The 18119-nt window shown below is 39.8% G+C and overlaps 1 protein-coding gene across 1 annotated transcript in view; it reads right to left on the bottom strand.

The window, feature by feature from the left end:
- YIPF7 (Yip1 domain family member 7) overlaps positions 1-18119 on the bottom strand; it is a 30898-nt gene that overhangs the window by 10921 nt on the left and 1858 nt on the right. The window contains exons 3-4 of the mRNA XM_023753663.1: positions 10424-10540; positions 1373-1533 (exon numbers count right to left, since the gene is read on the bottom strand). Of these exons, the coding sequence (XP_023609431.1) occupies positions 1373-1533; positions 10424-10540 (278 nt within the window). The remainder of the gene's footprint in view (positions 1-1372; positions 1534-10423; positions 10541-18119) is intronic.

The following is an 18119-nucleotide window of genomic DNA, read 5'->3' as shown; positions in this document are numbered from 1 at the left end:
TAATTAACTTCTATATATATTTCAACATTGAGTCATAAAACAGTAAATGAACCTAAGACAAACTAAATATTTTCATAAGAAAAAAGATCTTATGTATTTTCTACCAAAATACATTGCCATAATACAGGGTGTGACAAAAGTAGATTTATAGTTTGAGTACATGAAACACAGAGTTTATTGTTATTTATTAATTATTGTATTATTTTCCATACAAACAACTGTAAATCTACTTTTGCCCCACCTTATAATTTGTTTTCAAATGTATTACAAAGTATGCAAATGAGCTTATAAGTATTATTAATTGTAGATAATCTAATATTACACCTTATACAAAATAAGGTAGAAAAATTGCTGTGAAATTTTAATGCAAAATTATTGTTTTACTGTCATCTAGTGGTAGTAAAGTATAAGATATATAAGTGCTATAAAAATGAACTAATATATTGATTTTTTATGCAAATTGTGTTGTTGGCCTTTGAAACACAAACATTAGGCTATTTTACAAATACCAAATGTCACAGTAATTTTTCTTGTCTGATAGACTTAAATTGACTACTAGCCTTCAAGGTGTATTTGTTAACATATTGATTGTATATTACCAAATAGCCAAAGTTGTCATTCTTACACAAAACCAAACAAGCCTTTTAGACAACAAAGCATTTAAGGCATAAACAAGCACAGTTTCAAATAACATGTTTTTGTGCAGGGGATGTTTTATTATAGATTCATAATTTTATAGGTTGTCTTAATGTACACTCTAAAAAAGCTGGCAAATGTCATTCATCACCTTATCACAGAAATTGTGCCTAAGGCCTTTTCATGTCTTTTATAGATGAAGCTTGAGACTTCCACAAAGTCACTCAACATGAAGAACATATTAGAGCAATTCTTAGAAATTCCCTAGATTCAAAATGCAAAATTATAATAAGTGCTCTTTCTTATAATATACTATACATTTGATGGGGATAATCACAAAGAGAAAAAATAATCAAGAAATTTTCTCCGATCTGTGTAAAGTGGGAAGGGAAGCAGTTTCATTAAGTGGGGTGGGGAGGGTGGTTACTCTGATGTAACCACTTTTCGAAATGATGTCTTCACTGTTGTGCAGACATTGCCAGGGAGTTCAAATTTAAGAAACAGTGAAGGCACCAGTGGTAACTGCAGCAATAGCACATACCTCCTTCCGGTTCCCCCCACACAAACATGCGGCAGACTTCCACTGGGTTAAGCCTCTTGAAGAGGCAGATTTGTTTACACGTGGAATAGTCACACACAAAACACTGTATGCATCATGCTGACAGCACACGTTACGTGCTCATTATTGCTATTATTCTCGAGCTGTACACACATTAACAGCACTTCCTTAACTTATCTTCTAGCAAAGGAGGCTCTTCATCAAAACTGTCAACGTAAGGAGACTGTGAATAATAATCCGGGTTGGATGCGGGCTGAAAATATTGTCCAGTGTAACCTGATGACATGAGCATCTCCGGTGGGACAAAGGCAAGCTGAGGCTGCTCACTGGCTTGCTGTCTAGAGAAAGGAAAACACTGGTATGTATGCATCTAAGAAAAGGATATCATGACAAATCAAGGAAATGAAGGAAACTACAATTTCTCTTTCAGGAATTATTCCAGGTTTTATGAATATTTAAGCATGAAAGAAATAACTTGCTTACAGTTGAGCTTTAATCAAAAACAGTGAAGTCACTGGTCATGAAAAGACTTCTAGAAGACTGATCCATACCAACTAATACTTATTGATTATGTACAACATGCTGTCACTTTTTCTCACATTTTCCCATGTCATTAGACTTAGTAAGGTAAAATCTGTCGCTTTAGTCCCATTTTACAGAAAGAGAAGTAGAGGTTCCTGGACACTGAATGACTTGCCCAGAATCACAGAACGCAGCAGGTGTCCGACTCTGAACTGAAGCTGGCTGAGCACTCTGCCTCTTTCACTGATATTCATGGCAATCACCAAATATGGATGTCTTTATAAATGTGTGGAAGCAGCAAGTGTAAATCACAATTTTAACAGTATAGCCAATTCATAGGAAAAAATAAATGTATAAACTGACTGCTGTCCATAAAGAAATAGACTTTCTAGCTCTGGCCATTCCCAGACAATTATTGCCAATCAAATGACCTGTGAGCACCTAACTAAAAGTATTCAGTAGCGTCCCTCTTTTGAAGTATGCAATTTAGTTTGTCCAAAGACGTTTCTTGTCAAACATGACACTTCCTTGACCATGCTTTTGCTTGTTTTTTTATTTCATCATTTGTGTCAGGAAGCTGGAAAACAACAATCTTAGTAAATAATTTATTGTGAAAGCTAGAAAAAGGAAGAAAGAGTGAGTGACATTATTTGGTCATTTTTAATTGTGTTTTTCCTGAAGGGGAAGAAATATAAATTGTCCTTATTAAGTTTATCTGATCATAACATTGTAGGCTAAACTAAGCTAAAAATACAGCCCAGGATTCTAAACTTTGTAGCTCTCTGGGATCTCTTTATGTTAAAATACTTACAAAATGGCTTTTTATACTTTCCTTCCAACATTCATCTTAATATGAAGTCTAAGAATAACATATTCATCCTCCCTTATATGAGTAAGCCTGAAAGAGAAGATAACCTCTTTTGAAAAATAAAGCTATAAAATAGAAAAATATATACATTTAATCATTCACTAACTCACCACAAGCTCATTAAGGGCAGAGACCTGGTATAATACTTCTTGAATCACCCACAGCAGCAATTTTCAACTGGCTGCTGTGCTGCAAGAATTTTTTAAAAATGCAATACCTGACTATGTAGTCAGGGGCACTAACCTTTTTTCCCCTTATATTGTCAAATTTAAAAAATGACAACAGGCAACACAATAGCCATCTGGTGTGAATGAGTCAAAATTATACCTTTTTTTCCTCTCAGATCGGCAAAACATATATGTTTGTGTGCTGCAGAACTTTAGCAATTAGTTTATGTGTGACAGAGATAAAAAGGGTTGAAAATAGCTGTTCCAAACCATATGCTGATTACTGTTATTGTTCCTGTAATCATGTGGCATATTTCTAATCTTTCTTTAAAAAAAAAAAAGAAAATATTTGTATTGGTTTCAGAGAGGGAGGAAGAGAGAGAGAAAGAGAGAGAGAGAGAGAGAGAGAGAGAGAGAGAGAGAGAGAGATGATGAGAATCATTGAATTGAATCATTGACTGGCTGCCCCCTGCATGCCTCCTCCATGTACCCTGACTGGGAACCGAATCATGACCTCCTGGTTCATAGGTCAAAGCTCAACCACTGAGCCACGCTGACTATGCTCTAATCTTTCTTTTTAAACAAAGTAGGCCCACTATCAAAAGTGCTGGTAGAATGGACTATATATAAGAAACTGAATGGCTTTTGGTTGATAAAGCTTTCCCTAGATATGTATTTTTTAAAAAATGTAACCAGTTCTAGAAGAATAAAAGGGGCAAATAGAGATGATTGAATGGACTAGTGTCTAAAGACTATTTCATTGACATATTGTCCTGGCCTCACCAAAACTCATGCCCAGGTGCTAATAACCAGGCTTAAGGAAACATAACTTCCACAATTAGTCCGGGCAAAGCAATCTCTATGAATGAGGGGATTCAGTATCGGACACACCCCCACCCCTGCCAAGAGCAAAACACATTTTTATAGGAAAAAAAATTGTCCAGCACCAGCCAAGTCCTCTCCTTTTCTTTTTCCTCTCTCTATTCCTCTCTGCTACTTCATCCAACAAAACATGTTCAACAGGAGCTTAGCCTCTATTGACCTTGTTATAATGGAGGGTTAATATTAAAATCCCTCCACCGTTATTTAGAAAATAAAATTTTTAAATTTTTCCTATAAAAGGAACCTCAAAATTCTTTATCTTTAAAAATTACCATGATCATTCTCTAAATTAAAGTTTCTCTTTTTATCTTATAACTTTGACTATAGCAATTAATACCATATCTCCGTGAAGAAAACCTAAGCAATACCAAAATAATCCCATTATTAATCCACACTCCAACCCAGAAAAACCCTGCAAATACCCAATTCTCCTGTTTTAGGCCTTTCACTGACAAATGACTCTGAACCATAATTTTAACCATACATCTTGAATCAACACTTAATCCCATGTCTTCTAGTGTTATCCTTTTTTACTAGGTGGTTCCAATTTTGAATGACTATGCCAATGACATTCTCTTATATTTTCAGTGATGTCTTTCAAGCCTACAGTATCCTTCCATAAAAAAAAAGTCACGAATGGACTGGACACTACTAATTGCTCTGTGAAGCCTATGAATTAGTAGCCTACTAAAGGCAATTGCATGGGTCAGATTGATATACCCACCACTTCAAGCAACTGTGAAGTGATTGCAAAATTCTCCCTTAGAACTGGCAACATTCTTGGTCAGATTTCCCTTCTTTTGCTTCCTGACTCTGTGGAGTTACTTTTCTGCCTGTATTAGAATCCAAGGGTAGATTTGTCCTGAGCCAAGTAGAGTAGTTAGCCAATTCAGCCACTGAAGTCAGACTGCCTGGGTTCAAATCCCAATTTTATAATCTACTGGAGGACAGGACGAAAACGGCTCTCCAACATTCCCCCGAGGGGGCCCAGATTGCAAGAGGGCTCAGGCCAGGCCGAGGGACCCCACTGGTGCACGATTGGGGCTGGGGAGGGACTCGCGGTTGGCCAGCTGGGAGGGACTGTGAGAGGGCTCCAGGATGTATCCAGCACATCTCGCTCAGTCCCAATCGGCCAAACCCCAGTAGCAAGCTAACCTATCGGTTGGAGCGTCTGCCTCCTGGTGGTAAGTGCATGTCATAGTGACTGGTCGACTGGTCGACTGTCTGACCCCTGGTGGTCAGGACATCATAGCAGCCTTAACATATCATTAGCATATTACGCTTTGATTGGTTGAACAGCCGACAAGATGACCGGACACTTACCATGTTAGGCTTTTATTATATAGGATGCAAATTACCTCACATTCTGTGCCTCAGTCTCTCATCTGTAAAATGAGGATAAGATAACTCAAAGTTGTGGTGAATTAAATTAGCAAAAATAAGTAAAGCACTTAGAATAGTGTTGGGCACACAAAACGTGATCAATAAGCATTAGCTAAGTATTTGCTCTTTTTTTCCTGATACTTACACTAAAGAATTCTAAACATCTTTCACACACCCTGGCAGCACACCTGTATCTGTAATAGTTGCCTTTCCAGTTAGGCACTTTCTCAAAGAAAACAATGCGATTAGGAGGCTAAGAGTTTAATCTCTTCTGTGATGATCGCCTTTAACTTTTTCCCATGTTGGTTTCCCTGGAATATCTAAAGTGACTGACAACATCCCAGCCATTCCGTGTTTTCCTTCCAGAAGAACCTCCACTCTACTCATGTCAGGATTTCTGTGTCTGAGCCATAAAGCAATGACCACACACCTGATCTACATAAGAACCCTGGGTACGCTCACCAATTCGTCAATATTCCCCCTTTCATTCCCCATACCATAATGTTCCGACGAACCTCCAGAGGCTGGTCTTCACTTATGTAATACTGTGTTAGGATAAGGCACAGTCTCTTGCTGGGGGAAGTTTTTGACCTCTTTCTGAATCAACTAGACTTAACATTCATCTTCTGATGCAAGTATAGAAGGTCATCGTTAGAAGACTCAGTTATGCCCTAACTGGTTTGGCTCAGTGGATAGAGCATTGGCCTGTGGACTGAAAGGTCCCAGGTTCGATTCCGGTCAAGGGCATGTACCTTGGTTGCGGGCACATCCCCAGTAGGAGGTGTGCAGGAGACAGCTGATCGATGTTTCTAACTCTCTATCCCTCTCCCTTCCTCCCTGTAAAAATTCAATAAAATATATATATTTTTTTAAAAAGATGACTCAGTTATGATTTCTGTGGTTGCAGACTTGTTTATTGCACTCAGTTCCCTGTACCCCATCACGAAATCACTAACTACATATTGGAGAGGCTTCGTTTTCTAAAACTATAGGTTTGGACTTCCATCATGAAGCTTTTCACTGAGCTGCTTTCCTTTGTCAGTCCGTTCCTGGGGAGATACAGGTGGTGCGCTCACTTCCAGTGTCATATGGAGAGTCAGAGTGTAAATCAGATGGTAAAAAATGTACCATCAAATAAGTCCCATTCATTGTAAGTCTTTCTTCACACTTAGAATCACATTCGGTGTATGTGTATTTCACCTGAGGCAACAAAGGTTTCAGAATTTCCAATACCATCAACAGCGTAAGACAACAATTTGACATATTTACACTGTTGGCTAAAAGAATGTAGTCAGAACCTCCAGAAACATTTTATCTATGTAAGTCTCCCATTGAGCCAGTCACATCAGGCATTCTGCGTGTCCTTGGTAAGAACATACCATATAGGATCAGTTCGAGGGTAGAGTGGTTTAGGAAAGTGTAGCTAGGACAGTTCGCCTATGTAACATCCCCGAATCCTGGCTAGTCCAGCGAGCGCACAGTAACCATGTGCCACTGACATGCCGTTAGCTATGTTTAAACACCAGAGAATGATCAGACCTGGGGGTTCCAATGAAATGATGACTCAGCACTGGTCTGTTAATGTCCTACCAAATATACTGTCCACATTCAAAGGGAGTTTTCCAGTTGTCACCTTTCTGCAGAAATATCTATTTCTTTCTCTTAATAATTTGAACAGTTTTCCCATTTCAAAAATTGGATACATATAGTGGGAAAATATAGCCTAGCAGTGATTGGAAATGATGCCTACCCAAAGGACTGGACAGAAATTGTAAAATGAGAATGCTCCTTGTTCATTCTAAAATAAGAGAACTTGTTTTGAAATACAAGTATCTTCATTGTTTTAGTAAGTACACTCAACCAGCTTTCCAATTAACATGCCATTGAGCTGAACAAGCCTTTTAGAGGAAGCTCCCGTTTACTGGGGACAGAGACAGAGTGATAGATTAATTGATTATAACACTGTAACTACCCTCTGGATTCCTATTCTTTGCCAGGAAAATCAACATATTATTTTGACTTGGGGAGTATTTTAATTGAACTACTCACTGAATGAATAAAAGGTCAAATCTCTGGAGTTTGTTTGATGTACACCAGTAATTCGCTGGCCCGAGTCCATGTTTTATGTACTCATAAAACTACCACAGCTAGAATGGCCTTTTCTAATTCCTGAGACATGCAGTGTGGGTTAGAATTTAAATGTTACCACCTCCAAATAAGGACTTGGATTTAAATGCTAATAAGCAGGCAAGGCCATCAACCTGATATAATATAATCAAGAGTTTTCCTCATTTGGTTCTATTAACTTCCATCTTTTGGTCATCTTGACTTCTGGGCAACATTGATATGTAAAATCAAATGGAGAAAGAAACTGGGTTTGGTGGGTGTGGGAGAAAACTGTGCTCATGAGTCCTGCTTAAAGGGGAAAGCTTTATTGCCCTCTTATTAGACATTTCAGGATAGTTTAGCCTGAAAATATAGATTGTAGGTGCTCCCCAGGTGCTTAGCCCAAATGGAGCAGAGAAGGGAGAAAAGAAATAGAAATTCAAGGTGACTGGTTCCTTTTAATAAAACAAAAGGACAGAGCTGAAAATTTTTAGATAGCTCTCAGTGTGGATTATATATTTTGAGTTACTATCCTGTAATACCTCAATGCTCAAACTGCTCTGCCTGAAACACCTTTTTATTTTTATTTTTCTTGACATTCCAAGGTATAAATCCAAGGAATAATATGAAGTTATTTTTCTGTTGTTGGATTCTATGGTGATTGAGCCAATCCTACATGACCTTGTCCTTTTCACTCATTTTTTTTTAACCCTCACCTGAGGATATGTTTTCATTGGTTTTTAGAGAGAGGAAGGGAGGGATGGAGGGAGGGAAAGAAAGAGAGAGAGAGCCCTAACCGGTTTGGCTCACTGGATAGAGCGTCGGCCTGCAGACTGAAAGATCCCAGGTTCGATTCTGGTCAAGGGCATGTACCTTGGTTGCGAGCACATCCCCAGTGGGAGGTGTGCAGGAGGCAGCTGATCGATGTTTCTCTCTCATTGATGTTTCTGAATCTCTATCCCTCTCCCTTCCTCTCTGTAAAAATTCAATAAAAATATATTTTAAAAAAAAGAAAGAAAGAGAGAGAGAGTAATAGAGAAAGAGAGAGGGAGAGAGAGAGAAATGTTGATGTGAGAGAGAAACATTGATCAGTTGTTTCTGGTGCACACCCCGACCAGGAACAGAACCTGCAACCTTTTAGTGTACAGGAGATGCTCCAACCAACTAAGTAACCTGACCAGGGCTTCACTCATTCTATCTAATAAAAGACAAAAAGGGTAATTAACCATACTTCCACTACGCTTCCCATTGCCTAATCAGGGCGATATGCAAATTAACTGCCAACCAAGATGGCGGCCAGCAGCCATGCAGCTGAAACGAGCAGGAGACTTGCTTGCTCCAGTGATGGAGGAAGCCAAGGTTCCTCGCCTACCGCAACAATGTTTCAATTATAGAAGCTAAACAAATCCCAGATACCTGCTTTCAGCTGGCCGCGGCCTCAGAGCTGGTAGCGCCAGTGACAGCAACAATGTTTCAATTATAGAAGGTAAATAAATCCCAGAAAAAAAAAAAGAAAAAAAGGAGAGGCTGGGAGCTTCAGTCCCGGCCAGCCTGAAAACGGCCCTTAGCCCCTCACCCAGACTGGCCAGGCACCCCAGTGGGGGCCCCCACACTAAAGGGGTGTGGCCAGCCTGAAAACAGCCATCATCCTCTCACCCAGGCTGGCCAGGCACCCAAGCGGGACCCCTACCCTGATCCGGGACACCCTTCAAGGCAAACTAGCCGGCCCCCACCCGTGCACCAGGCCTCTATCCTATATAGTAAAAGGGTAATATGCAAACTGACCCTATGAGTAGAAGGACTGGGAATGACTGCTCACTATGACACACACTGACCACCAGGGGGCAGACGTTCAGTGCAGGAGCTGCCCTCTGGTGGTCAGTGCACTCCCACATGGGGGAGCTCTTCTCAGCCACGAGCCAGGCTGATGGCTGCCAGTACAGCGGTGGTGGTGGGAGCCTCTCCTGCCTCCTCAGCAGCGCTAAGGATGTCCAACTGCAGCTTAGGTCTGCTCCCCGCTGGCAAGTGGACATCCGCCGAGGGCTGCCGGGCTGCGAGAGGGATGTCTGACTGCCATCTTAGGCCCAATCCCCCAGGGAGCAGGCCTAATCCAGCAGGTGGTCATCTTCCGATGGGTCCCAGACTGCGAGAGGGCACAGGCCGGGCTGAGGGACCACCCCCCCGAGTGCACAAATTTTTGTGCACCAGGCCTCTAGTCTATATATATAAAAGCCTAAGCGACTGAACGACTGGTAGACCGGTCGCTATGACACGCACTGACCACCAGGGGCAGATGCTTAACGCAGGAGCTGCCCCCTGGTGGTCAGTGCACTCCCACAGCAGGAGTGCTGCTTAGCTGACAGACAGGTGCCAGATGCAAGCCTCTCCTGATCGGGACTGACTGGGCAGGAGCCCACAGCAGGTGCAGCGGGGCCAGGCTGAGATGAGCAGGAGCGGCAGGCAGGAGTGGCAGGTGGCGTTGGACTGCCAGTTTCAGCCCAATTCCCACAGGCCATGCCGAGTGCATGAATCCGTGCACCAGGCCTCTAATAATTACGTAAGTAAATAACATTTATATAGTGGTTTTACTTAAACGTCTACTTTCCTACACATTATCACAAATATTCTTCATGACAATTTCATGAAGTGGGTATTATTAATGTCCTCATTTCTCAGTTAAGACACCAGTCAGGGAAGTCAAGTCTTTCCCAAGGTCACAAAGAACAAATGCAAGAGCCAGAACTTGAACCAAATTCTTCTCACTCTAAATCCTCATTTTGGGCACTGGTAAAGGATAAATACTAAATTTTTAATCATTTTTATTTATTTCAACTCAAGTTGAACTGTCAACTCAAATTACTAACACATTCTGAAATATGTTTATCTTGGTTCCGTTTAGGAATTTTCACACTGAGGTAAGAGATTATGAATTTCTCCTTTATCTTTGGGTTTATAGTGCCCTTTTTTTTACTCCTGACACACAGCAGGCACCCAATAAATATTAATTAAATTGAATAAAATATGTTTTTCAAGCAGTGCCACAGAAAAGACAGTCCCTATATTCAGGCTCCCTATTAAGTTCTATTTTGAAAAGAGAGTCAAGCCATTCAGCTATAAATGGGTGTGAGGTGATCAAGGGGATCCTTGGAGAACTGAATTCTTTTCTCTGCCCTTTCCTCACATTTCTTCTTGGGCATTTTACAAAGACATGCTTTTGCTTCCTCTAAGGAAACCTCCCTACCTGCCATAATATTATTACTTCTAACATGAGAATGTATTTTTTCAAAATAAGGTACTTACTCTCCGGATCCATAAAGATTTCCATAGGCACTGGAGTCATTACAACTCTGCTCCTGATTCTCAATGGTATAATTAGATTGGTAAAAATCAGAGTCAAATTGTCCCAAGTTTGACATCCTGAAAAATAAGAGTATTTTTTACTGAAAAGTTTACAAGTCAATAAAACATCTTTTGGGATATTATAAAGACTGACATGTGATGACAAATGGGTTCTTACCAGAGAACACTATATTCTTTGCATGGGGTAGACTGAGTATTGGGGGAAGGATATGGAAATGTGTTCTAAAAAGTAATTTACAAAACATGTATCTGCAACGAACTTTTCTGAAGTTTTCATTCACCAGGACTATGACTTTGCCTAAATTGATGTTAATTGATCTGAAGAAGCTAACATTTCCCCCCAAATACCTTCTTCTCAGCAGTTTAAGAGAAAAAGCCTAAGACTTGGTACACATCTAAAGGTTTTCTTTTAAACAATGTCAGTTCCTTATTTCAATTATTACTTATAAGTAATAATTTACATTTAAAAGTTTTACATTTAGGCATATATATATATATATATATATATATTATTGTCGCAAAGTCGAAAAGCAAATGACTGATAATAATATTTGCTTTTTCAATAATAATAATATTTATTTTTTCCTGTGCTAACAGCCTCTCCACTCCCTTCTGGCTGAGTCAGAGGGGAAAGGCTCAATTCTGCTAAGAAAACAGTCTGTCTTCCTATAAACTCTCTACATAGTTTCTACTCACTTTGGAGAGAGAAGGGAGTACATGATCTTGATTTAGACCTAACAAATAGACATATCAGAGGGAAGAAGAAAGATTTGAGAGGAAGAAAAGGTAGGGGAAGAAATAAGAGCAAAGTAATGGTGGCTCTTTAGATGAAAATTAGAGAATGGAGTAGAGAATCTTTTCAATTGGACAGATGTGGTTAATCAATTCAACATTTTAATCTTTGCTTTTCTTTGAAAAACTTTTCATTTCAAAATAGTAAATTTTAAAATCACTAGCAGTAATCTATATAGTTATAGTAATTTGTGGAATAATACTTGCAATACATTTCAAATGCATCTCATAAACAGCCTTAGCTCTAAGAGCCTCATTAATCAGAAATACTCAAGCACAATTGTCAAATATATAAAATTTTCTCACTTCAGTACAAGTACAGAAAGCTCTGTAAAATTAGGTGCAGTGATTCATATACCTGATTTAATAAATCAAGATTTTTTTCATTAATATTGAGCATAAAAGTAGCTATAAATTATGTAAGCTAAAATCAGGACTCCGAGGATGTTAAATATTTTAACAACTTATAATTTAAAGAATTTAAAATTTAATAGCATAACTTTCTCAGTCCATTAAAATGCTATTATAAAGCATAGAGAGTAATTTCACTGGAGAATACACGTAAGTTTTCATAACATGCAAAGCTTTATGTAATATCACTATTGGCAATAAAGTCCTTACATAATCCAGCTTTATATTTTGTTTAAATGCCAAGGTTTTTTAGAAGGATCAGACACATACCTTTATATTATTTTATGTCGAAAAATTCTCCAACAAATGTTGCTCTGCTAGAGAAATTTATAACAAACCAGTTTGTGAAAAGATGACTGGCTGGTTATATATATGTTTCTAAATTTGACTCTGACACTGAACAGATGCTTGCCAAAAGCCAAAGCCAAACACAGTATCTTATTACACTTGTTACAGTTTACAAACACAGTGAAAGCCGAAGAAACACAATTTGATGAAGTGAAATGGTAGATTCCGTTTCCTTGTGGGCACATCCCACAAGGAAACGGCACTCTGACTTAGGATCATTTATTTGAGGCAAACAATGGAAGGTAAGAGGAAAACCCTTGAGCTTTACTGCCTATAAGAATAAACCTAGACAAGATTTCCTAATAATATGCAATACAAATCAATATATGGGTAAAAAAAAGTGAAGGAATTGAGAGTACAAATTATTTGTTACAAAATAGCCATTGGGATGTAGAGTATAGCATAGGGAATATAATCAATAATAAGTAAGGTGTCTGATGGGTGTGAGATTTATCAGGATGATCACTTAGTAAGTTATGTAATATCTAATCACTGGGGTGTACATCTGAAACTAATATAATTATATATGTCAACTGTAATTGAAAATAAAAAAATGATAAAATATATATACACTAGAGGCCTGGAGCATGAAAATTCGTGCACTGGAGGGGGGGTCCCTCAGCCCACCTGCGCCCTCTGGCAGCCTGGGAGCCCTCAGGGGATGTCCATCTGCCAGCTTAGGCCTGCTCCCTGGGGGAACGGGCCTAAGCTGGCAGTCAGACGTCCCTCTGGCAGCCCAGGAGCCCTCAGGGGGAGCGGGCCTCAGCCACAGTCAGACAGCCTTAGTGCTGCCATGGAGGCAGGAGAGGCTCCCGCCACTGCTGCTGTGCTCGCAGCCATTAGCCAGCTTGTGGCTGAGTGGAACTCCCCCTGTGGGAGTGCACTGACCACCAGGGGGCAGCTCCTGCATTGAGCGTCTGCCCCCTGGTGGTCAGTGCGCGTCATAGCGACCAGTTGTTCTGCCCTTAGGGTCAATTTGCATATTACCCTTTTATTATATAGGACTAGGGGCCCGGTGCACAAAAATTTGTGCACTGGGGAGGGGGTTTCCTCAGCCCAGCTTGCCCCCTATCACATACTGGGAGCCCTAGGGGATGTCCTACTACCTGCTCCCTGCTCCCCTTGGGGAGCGGGCCTAAGCCACAGTCTGGCCTCCCTTTGTGGAAGGCGACCGGGCTGATCAGGGGAAGGCAACAGCCCCATCACCCCGCTGCTGCAGCCACTGCCAGTCACCGCAGCCACCAAGGTGTTTTCATCAACACGGACTCCAGTCCCTTTACCATGAAAAAATGACAACTTTCTTTAGGCATTTTCAAGAAGTGTCTTTCATAGGATATGACATTTCTTTCTTTCTTTATCCTCACCTGGGGATATGTTTCCATTGATTTTTAGAGAATGTGGAAAAGAAAGGGAAAGACAGAGAGAAACATCAAAGTGAGAGGAACACTTTGATTGGTTGCCTCCTGCATGAGCCCTGACCTGGGCCAGAGCCAGGGAGGAACGTGCAACCTAGGTACATGCCCTTGGTCAGAATTGAACCCAGAATCTGCGTTGGGCAGGCCGAGGCATTATCCACTGAGCCAAACTGGCTAGGACAGGATATGACATTTCTTAACCCTCCAGCAGCAGACCTTCATTTTTTTCTCCAGGAGTGTGGTAAAAAAAACCCTAGATCACTTTTTGGACTCTTATTACCCAAGTTACTAAGAATATTACCAGTGGCATACAGAGAGCTTAACCAATCAGAGGTCAGAAAAGGTGTTTCCTCTGTAGTTCACACCAATTGCTGGTTTGGCCCCTGCCCAGGCCTAACGCCTCTGGCGAGTCATTAGCCCTGGGCCAGGGCACCCTCAGCTCCAAGCCACCGTGGCCATCAAGGATCGCTGGCTGGCTGCGCCCGGGTTCGGGCCGCCACCACCATCAAGGATCACTGGCTGGCTCCTCCCCGGCCCAGGCCTAAAGCCTCTGGCCCAGGCATTAGGCCTGGGCCGGGGCACCCCCAGGTCCCCGCCACCGCAGCCATCAACGATCCCTGGCTGGCTCCTCCCTGACACAGGCCTAAAGCCTCAGGCCGAGGTTTTAGGCCTGGGCATCTTGCCGCCGTGGAAGATCGCTGCTGGCGGGCTCCTCCCCGGCCCAAGCCTAAAGCCTCTGCTCGAGGCTTTAGGCCTGGGCCGGGGCACCCCCAGCTCCCGCCGCAGCTGATCGCTGGCTGGCTCCTCAACGCCCCAAGCCTAAAGCCGGCCGCCATCTTGGCTGACAGTTAATTTGCATAAGGATATGCTGATTAGCCAATGGGAAGGGTAGCGGTCGTACGCCAATTACCATGTTTGTCTTTTATTAGTGTAGATAATCTTAACATGATGAACTTAGCAACTATCTAAAAATATATGTTGTCAATTTTATCCAAATCTGAACTATTCAATTTATATAAACAACATTTAGGAAAGCTAAATGCAGTGGGGATAAAGAAAATAATCTCCATTTGTAATTTCTTAGATCTCTTTGGTGACCTGTAAAGTATTGAAGAGATTGTGAGTTGATCAACAGCTACATCTGAAACAATTTGCCCTTTGTCTGACAACAATACATACATATATGTATTAAAGGATGAATGGTTAGATGGATGAATGAATGAACACTATTTTCAATTTTGCATACTCAGAAACCCATATTTCTATTGGCATGGACCAATCTAAGAATCATATAAAATTATTACTTTCATTACTGCAATCTTTTGATATGAAACTAGAGGCTCAGAGTGGCTAAGTGACTTGTGCAAAGTCACCCACCTAGTATGTGACAGAACCCAGTTTGGAGTAATAATGATCTCATTCAGCCCAGTTTCCTTTCATTATGCAGACTGTTTCTTCCAAAAGACTACCTATGGCTGTCCAAAACACTGGTGTTAAGAATGTACCTGTTTGGCCCTAGCTGGTTTTGTTCAGTGGATAGAGCATCGGCCTGCAGACTGAAAGGTCCCGGGTTCAATTCTGGGCAAGGGCACATGCTCAGGTTGCGGGCTTGATCCCCAGTGTGGGGCATGCAGGAGGCAGCTGATCAATGATTCTCTTTCATCTTTGATGTTTCCATCTCCCTCTCCCTCTCCCTTCCTCTTTGAAATCAATAAAAAATATACTTTAAAAAAAGAATATACCTGTTTGGAAACACAAATAATATTTATTCACAAACTCCAATACATATTTTCAGCTGAACAAAGCTGCCAATGAACCAAGAGAAAAATGTCATCATTTTCTACCTCTTCCAACAGAGAAATGGCTTTTTACCAGTGTTTAGATAGTAATTCTTTATTTTGGCAATCTGTATTGCAATTTAATGTACATTGATTCTTAAATTTCTACTTATATTAAGACAGAAAAAATGCACTACATTCTGTGTTCTAATAATTTAAAAAAATACATTTTTGCCTGTATTCTCTACATAATCCTTTGTTAATACTATGTAAGATTTGTTCCCAATCATCTGACCTTTAAAGACTACGGTGCTTCTATTTCACGAACCTGAAACTGCAGCCCTGAATGTTACACAGTTACATGAAAAATGGGCATAAAATTCTGTTTTAAGGCATGAATTTTAAAGAGCTTACTGTGTTCTATGGCAAGGAAAAAATAAAATTACAGGGTTTCCATCATTAATGCAATCATAATTATCTTTGACTTCTAATTTGCTAGCTTTCACTTTTGTCTTAGAAAAAAATGGAATATAACAAATTATGATTTCAAGTTTTTAGCTTGGTCATTACTGAATGTTAGTAAAAACACAATTTTCCTTAAAGTTATGAAAGTCTATGTGAGCAGTAGTTGAGTTGTACATTGTTAGTAACCATATTGTTATAATAATCATTTTTAAATGTAATAAATTCAATTTATATACATTTAGCAGACTCATATCACTTATTTCTATAGAAAATCTTTCCAAGAAGTTATATAAATTCCTTCACAATTTTTCTAACCACATGTATCTTTAGTTCCCTCATTTATAAATAAGAATAAACTTTATACCTAACTCCTAGGGACTATTTATTTTATCTTTATCTCATCAACTGAATTTTATTTTTCCACATGTTTCATAATATATCCAAATTATTAATTAATGTATATCTTATGTCTGTGTATATATATGTGTATAAAATATGAGAATTAGACAGGATTTTGCAACAGGAGCAATTAACCTAGTGGGGGCAAGTAGTAAATATTCAAAATAGTGTTATCTATTTTGATTATGCTTCTAGGTGAAAACAAAGTTGTATTAATAACAAGTGTGAGTCCTTATTCACCCATTATTTACACATAAATATTTCTTAGTGAACTCTACTTTGATATTACATAAATCTATATGAAAAATTATCTTACCAAAGGAAGCAGGGGGGAGGATTTTTTGCAAATGCTGTGTCCTGTAAACAGATTGTGATGAGACATAAAATACTTCTTCAGCATTCATCTCTTACTTTTTAATAAAAAAATAATAATAGACAGGCTAAGAATGGACTTTATTGCCAAGATACTACTTATTATTTTGACCAAACTCCCATAGATACCAGTTAATATAGATGAAATTATATATTGGCTTTATTACTTTTAGCAATGAAAGGTGAAATTCTTCTCAATGCTCTGCCATAATTATACCTTTGCAATTATGCCATTATTAAGTTTTTTCCCAAGGCATGCCAAGTTTAACTTGAATATTTTATTATATTCAGTGCATGAAAGTAGTTACAGCAGTTTGGAAAACAATGACCAGCTGTCAATATAGAAATTCTATTTAATAAGACAGTATTCCCATCTTCTTTTGGCACTATAATCTCACTAACTACTTAAAGCTTTGAGTTTTAACTTAATGGGACATTTACTCAAACATTGCCTTGATATAGAGGAGCTCTTTTAAGGGTAACTCTCTACTCTGTAGTATTTACATTTTCATTTACAAACATGAGCTAGGGAAAGTAGTGGACAGAGTAACAAATAATTTTTTAAAATATATTTTTATTGATGTGAGAGAGAGAGAGAGAGAGAGATCAATGATGAGAGAGAATCATTGATTAGCTGTCTCCTGAACTGCCCCTTCTGGGGATCAGCTGCCTCCTGAACAACTCCTACTGGGGATCAGGCATGTGCCCTGACCAGGAATTGAACTGTGACCTCCTGGTTCATAGGTCGACAGAAACACTGAGCCACACCAGCTGGGCAATTTCATTTTCTTTTTAAAACAAATTATTGGGTATTTCGTTTAAAATGGCACTAGGCTAGAAATTTGCCTGACAATTACTAGAAAAACACTTAATGGGGGTTTATAAGATAAATCAATCCACAATCTGAAAAACTAATCCTTGGAATTAACCTACTGCCAGAATCTGGGAAAATTTCTATGATAAAAATAATGAGTCTATAGTGAGAAAATGATTTTTGACCATCATATTCTTTCCTTTATGCAGAACAGCTCGCTTATATGAAAAGAAGTAGTGCGATTTAAGACCTCTGGAGAGTTAAGTTTTACACTAAATAGAAGAGAGAACAGCTGTCCCTCTCCTGTAAGGATGCTGCTCTTATAAGTATCAGTGGAATAACCCTGCCACCTGCTCCTGTGTTCTCATATATTTAGAGAAAGTCAATCCTAATGGAAAGGAGGATGGTGAAAGAAGATATGGGGAAGGGGCTGGCTGAAGGTTCTTGCTAATGATGGCTCTGTGCATCCTAAGAACTGTCGCTCCCCCCCATGCTGCCCTTCCTAGAGTCAGAGACAAGAGGCACCCAGTGACAATGTATAACGAGGAAATAGAGCTCTTCATGCGCCACACTACTTCACTCACTGACCTGATGGGAAAGATGTGCAGCATGACACAGCGGAGCATGGAAACTAATAGAACTACTATTAGCACTCATTCTTATGTAATAAGAACAAAAACATTACGCCTTGCTACTATAGTTTACACATTTATACTGTACTCTCCCTGTTGGTCAGGCTTTATCTGCAGTGTTTGAGGTCCTCCAGGCAGAGTGGGAGCCCACAACTTGGAGAGGTTGAGTGGTGCCCATTTTCATACCTTCCCTTTTGTGCATGTCTTTTT

This window comes from Myotis lucifugus, unplaced genomic scaffold, assembly GCF_000147115.1.
Source record: "Myotis lucifugus unplaced genomic scaffold, Myoluc2.0 scaffold_48, whole genome shotgun sequence".
Lineage (NCBI taxonomy): Eukaryota > Metazoa > Chordata > Mammalia > Chiroptera > Vespertilionidae > Myotis > Myotis lucifugus.
This window is presented reverse-complemented; position numbering and strand designations above follow the sequence as displayed.